We start from the raw sequence: 11,153 nt of genomic DNA, 5'->3' as shown, positions 1-11,153 counted from the left end.
CTGGTCTTTGGTCTTTAGTGTTTAATGTATCAAATCTGTTCTTCAGATGATCTCTAAATTCAGGTGGGATAAATTCAAGGTCATATTTTGGTTCTCGTGGACTTGTTTTCATTTTATTCAGCTTCAGTTTGAATTTGCTTATCAGTAATTGGTGGTCTGTTCCACAGTCTGCCCCTGGCCTCATCCATCTTTTCCATCTTCTCTTTCCATAGATGTAGTCAATTTGATTTCTAGATGTTCCATCTGGTGAGGTCCATGTGTATAGTCTTTTGTTATGCTGTCTAAAGAAGGTATTTGAAATAAACAAATCATTTGTTTTGCAGAAATCTATCATTCGTTCTCCAGCATCATTTCTATCACCAAGGCCATATTTTCCAACTACTGGTCCTTCCTCTTTGCTCCCAACCTTTGCATTCCAATCTATATTGGTCATAGATAATTGACTGTTCTGAGAAGCATATCCCCCAAGGTAGTTATTATTTCTTTCATAGGCTGTGCTATTTGGTTGAGAGATGACCTCCAGGCATAGCTTCAGTTACATGTTAGAAGGGAATATTTTCGGGTTCCTCCAGTCTCTATAAGACCAGTATGTCAAATCTTGTTCATGGGGCTATAATCCATTGTTGGCGCCTTTGTGTCAATCCATCTTATTGAGGCTCTTCCTCTTTTCCACTGACACTCTACATTATTAAGCATAGTGTCCTTTTCTAGAGACTGATTCTTCCTAATAAGATGTCCAAAGTGCATAAGATGAGGTCTACTATCCTTGCTTCTTTTTTAAAAACTGTAAATTGGGTAAAGATTACAGAGCAGATCCGTTTTCCATTCAACAATCCACACACATTTCGTTTCATGTCATTAATTGCAAGCCCTGCAATGTAACATCAGTTATCCCATGACATACACCCCTGTGTTTCCTGTTTCCAGTCCTCCTTCTTTCCTGATCCTTCTGAACTTTATTCTGGCGTAAATGCTGCCCTTTCGACTCAAATGATTATTGATTATTCTCAGGAGTGCATATTTCCCTCGTGCTATTGTTCCCCTTGTAACCAGTCTTATTGTTTAGCTGGCAATTGAGTTACTTGGGTGTGATCAGTTCTAGCTCTGAAGAGTGGCTTCAGGGGTATAGCCCTAGGGATTCTACTAGTCTTTATCTGACCAGTAAGTCTGGTTTTTTTGTTGCTTTGTTTTTTTTTATCATTTTGTGTTTTGCTTCACTTTTTTCTCCCACTCTATCTAGGACCTTCTAATGTGGCCCCGTTCAGAGTGCTTGGTAGTGGTATCCTCACAGCACTCAGTTCTGGACTCGAGAGTTGTGGAGGCTACTGTGTGATGCTCCATTAGTCCACTGGACTTGTTTCTGTGCATCATCAAATTTCTTTCCTCTGAATAAGGAGATACCAATAATTGCACCTCATAAACTGTTTAAACTGGCTACTCATCAAAGTTAACAACCTACAATATGCAGATGATGCAACCTTGCTTGCTGAAAGTGAAGAGGACTTAAAATATTTACTGATGAAGATCAAAGACCACAGCCTTCGATATGGATTGCATCTCAATGTAAAGAAAACAAAAAATCCTCAATAAACAACATTTTTATCTAGGGAGTAAAGATTGAAGTTGTCAAGGACTTCATTCTTCTTGGATCAACTATCAACACTCATGGAAGCAGCAGTCAACAAATAAAACGACATATTGCATTAGGCAAATCTTCTACACAAGACCTTTTTAAAGTGCTAAAGAGCAAAGATGTCAACTTGAGGACAAAGGTGACCCAAGCCATGGTATTATTTTCAATAACCTCATATGCATGTGAAAGCTGGCCAGTGAACAAAGAAAGAAGACTGTAAAGAATTGATGCATTTGAGTTATGGTGTTGGAGGAGAATATTGAAAGTGCAATAGGCTGCCAAAAGAACCAATGGATCTGTTTTGTAAGAAGTGCAGCCAGAGTGCTCCTTGGAGGCCAAGATAGCCAAACTTTTTCTTCTCATACTTCGTACATATTGTCAAGAGGGACCAGTCACTGGAGAAGGATATCATGTTTGGTAAGGTGGAGGAGAGAAAGAGAGGAAGACCCCCAGCGAGATGGATTTGCAAAGTGGCAGCATCAGTGGGCTCAAGCGTGCCAACAATTCTGAGGTTGGCCCAGGACCGGACAGTGTTTCTTTCTGTTGTGCATAGGGTTGCTAGGAGTCAGTACTGACTTGATGGCACCTAACAACAGCAATAACTCAACAAAGTAGGGACTATTCTCAGTTCTATAAAGCATGTACTTCTAAGACAAAATTTGTTTATTCTTTTGCAAGTCCGTGGTATATTTAATATTCTTCATCAACACCATAATTCAAAGGCATTAATTCTTCATTCTTACTTATTCATTATTGAGGTTTTACATATACATGTGGTGACTAAAAATACCATGGTTTGGGTGAGGCATACCTTAGTTCTCAAGGTAACATATTTGCTGTTTAACACTTTAAAGAGTTCTTTTGCCCCAGATTGGTTCAATGCAATCTTTGTTTGATTTCTTGACTCCTGTTTCTATGGGTGTTGATTGTGGATCCAAGTAAAATGAAATCCTTCAGTCTTTCCTTGTTTATCATGATGTTGCCTATTGGCTCAGTTGAGAATTTCTGTATGCATTGCACCTCTTTACATTGCGGTGTAATGCATACTGAAAACTGTAGTCTTTGCTCTTCATCAGGAAGTGCTTCAAGTCTTTGTCACTTTCAGCAAACAAGGTTGTGCTTCTGCATATCATAGGTTGTTAATGAGCTTTCCTCTAATCTTGATGCCATATTCATCTTCATATAATCCAGCTTCTCAGATTATTTGCTCAGCATACAGATTAAATAAGTGAAAGGAGACAACCGTGGCACACTCCTTTATCCAGCGTCTCAGATTATTTGCTCAGCATACAGATTAAATAAATGAAAGGAGACAACCATGGCACACTCCTTTCCTAATTTTAAGTCACACAGTATCCCATGGTTCTGTTCAAACAACTGCCTCTTGGTCATGTACAAGTCTTCCCAAGCACAATTATGTATTCTGACATTTCCATTCTTCACAATGTTCCATAATTTGCTATGGAACACACTCAAATATCTCTGCATAGTCAATAAAACATAGGTAAACATCTTTCTGGTACTCTCTGCTTTAGCCACGATCCATCTGACATTAGCAGTGATATTCCTAATTAGATATCCTATGCTGAATCTGGCTCAAATTTCTGGCAGCTCCCTACCTATGTTGCAACTATTTTTTTTTATTTTTTTTAAGGTTATTATTGTGGATTAACTGAAAGTTTACAGGGCACATCATCAGTTTTACATTCAACAATCATACATTTTGTTTCATTGCAATGATTATAATCCCCTCCATGTACCATCAGTTAATAGTATTTCTCTCTATTCACTTAGCTTTTTTGTTGTTGTTGTTCTTATAATTTTTTTTTTTTTTACTTATTTAAGGTTTTTATTGTGGATTGAGTGAAAGTTTACAGTGTATATCATCAGTTTTACATTCAACAAATCATATAGCTTGTTTAATTACATTGATTATAATACCCTCCATGTACCATCAGTTAACAGTATTTCTCTCTATCCACTTTAGCTTTTTGTTTTGTTTTGTTCTTATAATTTTTTTATTTTTAATTTTTTTAGTTAAGGTTTTTATTGTGGATTGAGTGAAAGTTTACAGAGTATATCATCAGTTTTATATTCAACAAATCATATACCTTGTTTCATTACATTGATTATAATCCCCTCCATGTGCCATCAGTTAACAGTATTTCTCTCTATCTACTTTAGCTTTTTAAAAAAACCCACAAACAAAAAAAAACCCACTCAGGCATATATAACAATTTACATCTCCAAAGGGCACATTCTGCAAGTTTGCTCCTGGTCACCAGCTCTTAGTCCTTCTCTTCTTAGTCCATGAATCTAGAGTCCTTAGCTGCTACCTCTCTCCATGTCCCCATCTCTGCCTCCATCTCTGGTGCTGCTGCTTCTCTGGATAAAGTCCCACATTCTGATTGTGCGTTCCTTTCTTGATGGTCCTAGGGTCCTCTGTTTCTGTACTGTAAGATTAACCACTGCCTTTTTTTTGTTACAAAACTTCTACCTTTACAGTTGTGACAGTCGCAAATAGTCATGATAACAATTATTCACTATTGAATCATATGAATCTTATCTCCATCTCTTTTCATCAGGCCCAAGATGAAAACTATTCTGTGGGGACTCGTTCTTTCTCCTCATACTCTTAAACTAAATTCCCTCTTGAAACCTTGTAAGCCAGGCACTTTGTGCTTTTATTGCTCCCTCATTTTAGATAGCCAATGTCTAAGTTGCCCGTCCCTATCTACCCTGTGTACAGAGCAGATAGCATTAATACTTGATTTGAAGACTCTTTCCCTCTCTGTTGGTATATAGAGCAACTACCGCTCTGAGTATAGGTCAGGTTCATCATGAAGATGTAACTTCTGTCACTGTAGCTGTTCCAGTCTGCTTGTCCTTTCTAGTGGGAATGTCTCACCTCACAAGGTTGTGGATGGGACTCAGGATTCCACCTAAGGGCCTATACTCTGTAAAGGCTTTGCATGAGGCCTATTTCACTGGGCAAGTTGTAGAACCCCTTTTAGGTATTCCAATCGTTATAGGCTGAAGGCGGGCTTACAGGTTTTCTCTAATCATGTTTCCCAACATTCCTTTCTATCCCACTCAAGTGTTTATTTTACAATAGTAAGCAAGGGAAACTAATATTCATAAGGCAGTCAAGGATTTTAGTATTATTTCCCCTCTTCAAGCTATACCTAGATCCCTGTATCCCAGAGCCCTGTTGTTCCAAGGTTGAGTATGCATCACTATTTACCTCTGTCCCACTAGGCCATGCAAACCTGTCTCAATGTTCCCCTATCTATCTTGTTCTTCTGCCTCTTCCCCCCTTCTTGTATTGCCCTCCCCAACACCCAAAGTAACCCCACCCCAACCCCATTGTGGTTACCTTATATTCCATTAGTTCTTCCCTCCATTTAAGACAGTCTATTTTATCCAGTAATCTGCCTGACCTTCTCACCACCTGGATCTCTGTTCCTCTGTGTTTACCTTTTTTCACATTGTAATTGTTTTGATCATAGACTGACCTCCCAGATTCTCTGTTCTTACAATTTTATTCTGTTCTTGACTCTTTCATTTGTCGACTGAGTTCAGGTTGATACTGCCATGTACGTCATTCTGTAGTTGTTGTGTTGTTGCAACTATTTTTAAATGATATCCAGAAAAATGTTACTTGCATGTGATATTAATAATATTATTTTATAATTTCTACATCCTGTTGGATCGCTTTCCTTTGAAATGGGCACAAATGTGAATCTCTCCCAGTAGGTTACCCAGGTAGCTCTTACCCACATTTCTTGGCAAAGATGAGTGAGTGCTTCCAGTGTTACATGTGTTTGTTGAAACATCTCAATTGGTATTCCATCCTGAAGCTTTGTTTTTTACTAGAGCCTTCAGTGCAGCTTGGACTTCTTCCTTTGGTACCATCGATTCTTGATCATAGACTACTTTTTAAAATGGTTGACCACCAACCAATTCTTTTGGTATAGTGACTCTGTATTCATTTACTTTTCTTTTGATACCTCATTTGAAATCTTTTGATTCTTTTATTTAATCATTTTGTCTGTGTGCTTTAGCTATTCTACATTTAAGAGTCTCTTCTGACATACATTTTGTCTTTTCTTTTTTCTCTCTTGTTAATGCCCTTTTGCTTTCTTCACGTATGATGTCCTTGTTGTCACTCTCACAAGTCTTTTGATCTTTGGTTATTAGTGTTCAGTGCATCTAATCTATTCTTAGTGTTTAGTGCATCAAATCTAAAATCATGTAGAATATAGTCAAGGCCATGTTTTGACTCTCATGGACTTGTTTTTAATTTTATTCAGCTTCAACTTGAACTTGCATATGAGCAATTAATAGTCTGTTCTACAGTTGGTCTCTGGTCTTGTTCTGGCTGATCACATTGAACTTCTCCATTGTCTCTTTCTACAGAAGTGTAGTCAGTTTGATTCTGTGTGCCCTATCCAGTGAGGTCTGTGTATATAGTTGCTGTTTATATTATTCAAAAACTGTGTTTGCACTGAATAAGTCATTGATTGGTCTTGCAAAAATTCTTATCTCAGTGATCTTTTGCATTGTTTCTATCACCAAGCCCATAAAGGAACATAGAAAATTGAAGTAGTAAGTCTCACACGATGAGAAAGTTGAGGCACAAATAATGAAAATGTGCTGCATTACGCAAGATCATCATTGTTTTAGTTGGAAACTTGAACATTACCCATTTTTGAATTCTTTATTTGCTTTAAAGCCTGGTTTTCTCTTTCCTTTGCTCTGCTTTAGGTTTCTCTTAACCCTTCCTTTCCTCCTCACCCTTTAGATGCTCAACCTGTTTGTGGCTGTCATCATGGACAACTTTGAGTACCTGACTCGAGACTCCTCCATCCTGGGACCTCATCACTTGGACGAATTCGTCCGCATCTGGGCGGAGTATGACAGAGCTGCATGGTGCGTAGACTTCTAGGCCACCCCAGAGGGCCCATATCCAGGACCTCTGGAGTTCTCAAGGAAAAGTGTGTAATTAGAGCCACCCAAATACTTGCTTCTTACAGAAGGAAAGGAGATTCTTCTTAGTGTTGGCCTGAGTAAGTAGCTCAGTCTTCTGTCTCTGTTATCAAGCCAGCCACAAAAGACTCGTCTTTTTATCTTCCTTTACTTCCTTCTCTTTCCTTCTGTGAGAGGCTTTTTCCTTTCCTATCAATCCGTTCACTCAGACCTCACCTCAGTGTGTTTGGGTAAATCCTCCCAGGTGCTGCTCACTTCACCTCCTGCCAATAATTAATGGTCTCCTTTGAGCCACAAGAGGGTTTTATTATGTTTTCTAGGCCAGCTGGACATCTGGTCACCAGAGTCAATGACATTAATAGTTTATTTCTTTCATACCTTCCAACAGGTATGATTTGAGGTAACTCTGAAATTATATTAAAAAAACAAGCAAGTTGTTCTTCCAACAGTTCTGTTAAGCACTTGGGTTTCATTGCATGGAACTGAATGAAATTTCAGGAATTTGCAGGGATAACCTCCCTGAATCTCTTCACTGTCCATTTGTTCTGAAGTATGTGGTGCTTTCTGGGCGTTAGAGAAAAAGTTGGCAAAGTATAATCTCTCGACTGAATTTGGCCCATCACCAAATTTTTATCAGCATTTGTTGTGACACAATCACAATCATTTATTTATTATTGTCTGTGACTCCCTTAGGAGTCTTGGTGTGGTGCTGTAGAATAAGCACTGGATAACCACAAAGTTGGCAGTTCAAACCCACTAGCCTCTCCTTGGAAACATTATACAGGGTTACTATGAGTTAGAACCAACTCAACGGAACTTAGCAACAACAACAACATGACTACTTTCTTTACAGTGTAATTTGTGACAATTATGGTATGTCCCACAAATTCCAAAATATTTACTATCTGACCTTTTTCAGAAAAGTTTTGTCCACCTCTGTTTTAACATACAGCACGTGAACTTTGCTGTCCCAGGTTGTCAGAAAAGATGCTTTAGAACCTAACTTACCAGTATGCTCATTCTGTTCTCCCTCTGAAAATGATTCAAGAAATATCATCAGCCTTTACAGGGATGGGCCATGTTGCTTCCACCTGGAACTCCTTCATAATTGAGACTGTTCTCAAAACCTGCCCTCCTATGAGGCTGTTGAACTTGGATCGCTGCTCAAGGGGTTGGAAAAGTTAATCCAAATTCTTGCTCTCCTCAGTAATCATGACTTAGGGCCCAGAGTTCACTAAGTCATGCGTGTTAGGATGGCTGAGCAACATCTTCTGCTTTCTGGGTGTAGCCTCCTTAACTAGCAAATGGCAGTGTGTTAGAGAGGAATGCAGCCAGGCATCTGGCCGTGGACAGGTCACTTCACTCCTCTGAGCTCCCTCACCTGTAAGCTGGTGATAATGATACCTATTTCTAAGGATATATTTGAGGATTATTTCAAAGTCTATATATAATTAGTAATATAATTGCAATACCATATGGGAGTGCACTGGAATCTATGGAAAATCAATACCTATAAAGCATGGATAGCCATGAGGTTAGTGAGCCTAGGAAGGGGCCTTTTCATTCACCTGTGATGGGAGACCTCTGCTAGCAGAGATGTTTATTACACACCTAGGTTCACTAAGATGTCATTGGCTCTCAGAGATCCCAGCTTCCTATGATTTCATGTAATCTTTGGATTCAAGTGCCACGCATGCTCCTAGACATGCTCCTCTCCGCTCATTCCAGCTGCTGGAAAGAAATGATTCCATGAGGATTAATCATGAGACTCATACATGTGAAATGTGAGCGCCAAATGATAACAGAGAACCATCTTCATATCTGATACGAAATTCACACTGAAACTAATTCTTATTCATGTCCTCGGCGTTCTCTATAAGATGAGGGGGAAAACAGCTAACAAGAGTCAAGCGAGCCAATGTACTCAAAAGGAAGCCTGATTATAGGTTGCAAAGAACATCACCCTATTGCTACTGCCAGTCCATCCACTTTCTGATCTCACTAAGAAACAAAATAAAAGAATGCATGATTCAGTTGCCTCTCAAGAGTCAGAAATGTAGATGCATTGCTGAGTTGCTATTTGAAACACTAGAAGTAAACAACACCAAATCAGGAAAAGACTAGAAAGAGGGCAAAACACTAGTCTAGAGATGGCTGCTGGCCAGGACTGGATGCCCAGAGATCGAGAGACCTGATTTATAATTTCCATTGGAAACCCTGCCTGTACTAGGGTTCATTCAAACCTGCAGAATCGGGGCCTGTTACACTCTTTTTCTGGCTTCTGATAAGGCAGATATTTGAAGCTACTGGAAATGTATAGTTGTCAGCCCCTGATTCATGTAGACCCCACAACAGAATTAAATGTTATCCAGTCCTGTGCCACCTTTGTGATTGATTATAGAGCAGATTTTTTTGTGGTCTATAGGGTTTTCACTGGCTGATTTTTGGAAGTAGATCACCAGGCCTTTCATCCTACTCTATCTTAGTCTGGAAGCTCCACTGGAACGTGTTCAGCCTCATAGCGGCAAACAAGTCATCTCTGACAGATGAGTGGTGGGTGTGGATGAGGCGAACTGGAAAGGAGTCAAACCCAGGATTCCTGTATAGGGCACACAAGTTCTGCCAATTCCCCCATGACTAGAAATGGATCTACTGTGAAATTCTGCCAGAAATCTGTAGCAGGCTCTTGTAAAAGGGAGTCGGTATGATCAATCACATTGCTCTTGGAATTATGATGGGATTGGCTAACATGCACTGCACTGGAACTGGGAGAGGCTAGACATGGCCCCCTCCCAGGCTGCTCTCAGAACACAGATCCCAGCGGGCTCCCACGGAGTAGAAAAGCACTTGCCCAAGCTGAACCAGGAGGAAAAATCTGTCACAAAGAGAAGCAAAGCCCTTTGCAAATCCCCTCGTGCCAACAGTGCTCCTTACTAATTAGCCTAATGGGAAATTTGTCTCTCACAGTCTTCAGAACGACACTGGCTTCCCACTGCCCCTGACAAGCGGGTCTGAGTAACTGGTTGTAATCAGTGACTGTGAAAAGCAAACAGTTCAGCTGTCCACTTCAGTCAGCCTGACATCTGCACCTGACAGCTGTCAGAGGCACTGGTGAATGGCCATGCCTGCTTCTTAGAGGCCTCCATCTGGCTTCTGCCTATATAGCTAGATAAAGAAGCCCTGGTGTGCAGTGCTTAAGCATTTATTTGCTAACCAAAAGATTGGTAGTTTGAACCCATCAGCCTTCCTTAGGAGAAAGATGTGGCAGTCTGCTTCCATTCACAATTTCAGCCATGGGAACCTTATAGGCAGTTCTACTCTGACCTATAGGGTCACTTTGAGTTGAAATCAATTCAGTGGCACACAACAATAACAACAACATGGCTAGATATGTATCTTGGGGCACTTTGGGGCAATAAAGAAGTTTCTTTGCATTGGATGGGCTCTGATTTCCTTAGAAAATTGGGGGTGATGCAGTTCAGCAGTGATGGTTCTTTGGTGCATATGATTCTCAGTCTCTCCCAGCCTGGCTCTGCTGGACCCATGAGAGGCGGCTGCTGTTTCCCTTCCCAGGCATCCCCTTCATGGCTACGCTGCCATTCCTTTCCCACCTTCTCTGAGTGTCCTATTAACCCATGTGTGCTTCCTTTACAGCGGCAGGATCCCGTATAAGGATATGTACAAATTAGTGCGGGTGATCTCGCCTCCTCTGGGCCTGGGAGAGAACTGCCCCTACAGGGTGGCTTGCAAGGTTTGCCTCCCAGTCCCCAGCCATGATCGGCAGTGGGCTACAACATCTAACCCCTCCTGCCCTCCTCTGCTCCACCACCACTGCGCTACACGAGGGAACCTTCATGTGGCTTTCCTTTGAGTTTAAAGAGGTCCAAACACTCCCAGAACCAGCAGCTGTAACAGAAAGAAGAGGGGCTCATTTGAGGGGAAGGCAGAAAAGAGTTCACGACTTTATAATGCAGACTGATTTGCTCTCTCTCACTTTTCTTACACATGTACACACTTGTGCACACGCACATACTGTCCACTCCACTTTCATCTCTAGAGCTCTAGAGAATACAGAAGTCTTTTCACTCCAGCAAAGAGTTCTGGTTTCCCTTCACTGGAGACAGAATCCCACATTTTGGCAAAATGACATCATCACCACATATATAATGTATCCAAGTGTGATTCTAGGCATTCTCCTTGGGGACTTTGGGCTGGAATAATATGGGATGTGAGACAGAAAAGAGGTGAAGAACCAAGGACTAGGGAAGAAATAAGAGTAGGTTCAAGAGGCATAGTCTTGGGAGTGTGTGAACATTTCAGTAGAGCAGAGAGTCTGGAAAAGTCTCTGTAGATAAAAAAGAGCTACTGAGCAGATACCTGGCGTAATGGGGCTGTGGGGTCTGTCATTTTTGCCAAGCCACTGGTTGTTTTTGAGACCAAGGACATTGCTCAGGGGCATGCAGGACTTCTCTCTCCAGCTCCATCTTTTCCTGAGAATGCTGTAACATCCCAGCAGCATTGCCAGGCCCGC

The 11,153-nt window shown here is 40.8% G+C and overlaps 1 protein-coding gene across 4 annotated transcripts in view; it reads left to right on the top strand.

The window, feature by feature from the left end:
- Positions 1 to 11,153, top strand: part of CACNA1E (calcium channel, voltage-dependent, R type, alpha 1E subunit) — a 456,151-nt gene that overhangs the window by 411,530 nt on the left and 33,468 nt on the right. For all 4 annotated transcript variants that reach the window (XM_006872551.1, XM_006872554.1, XM_006872553.1 and 1 more), the window contains one exon: positions 6,438 to 6,565. In XM_006872551.1, the coding sequence (XP_006872613.1) occupies positions 6,438 to 6,565 (128 nt within the window). The remainder of the gene's footprint in view (positions 1 to 6,437; positions 6,566 to 11,153) is intronic.

Source organism: Chrysochloris asiatica, unplaced genomic scaffold (assembly GCF_000296735.1).
Source record: "Chrysochloris asiatica unplaced genomic scaffold, ChrAsi1.0 scaffold00203, whole genome shotgun sequence".
Lineage (NCBI taxonomy): Eukaryota > Metazoa > Chordata > Mammalia > Afrosoricida > Chrysochloridae > Chrysochloris > Chrysochloris asiatica.
This window is presented reverse-complemented; position numbering and strand designations above follow the sequence as displayed.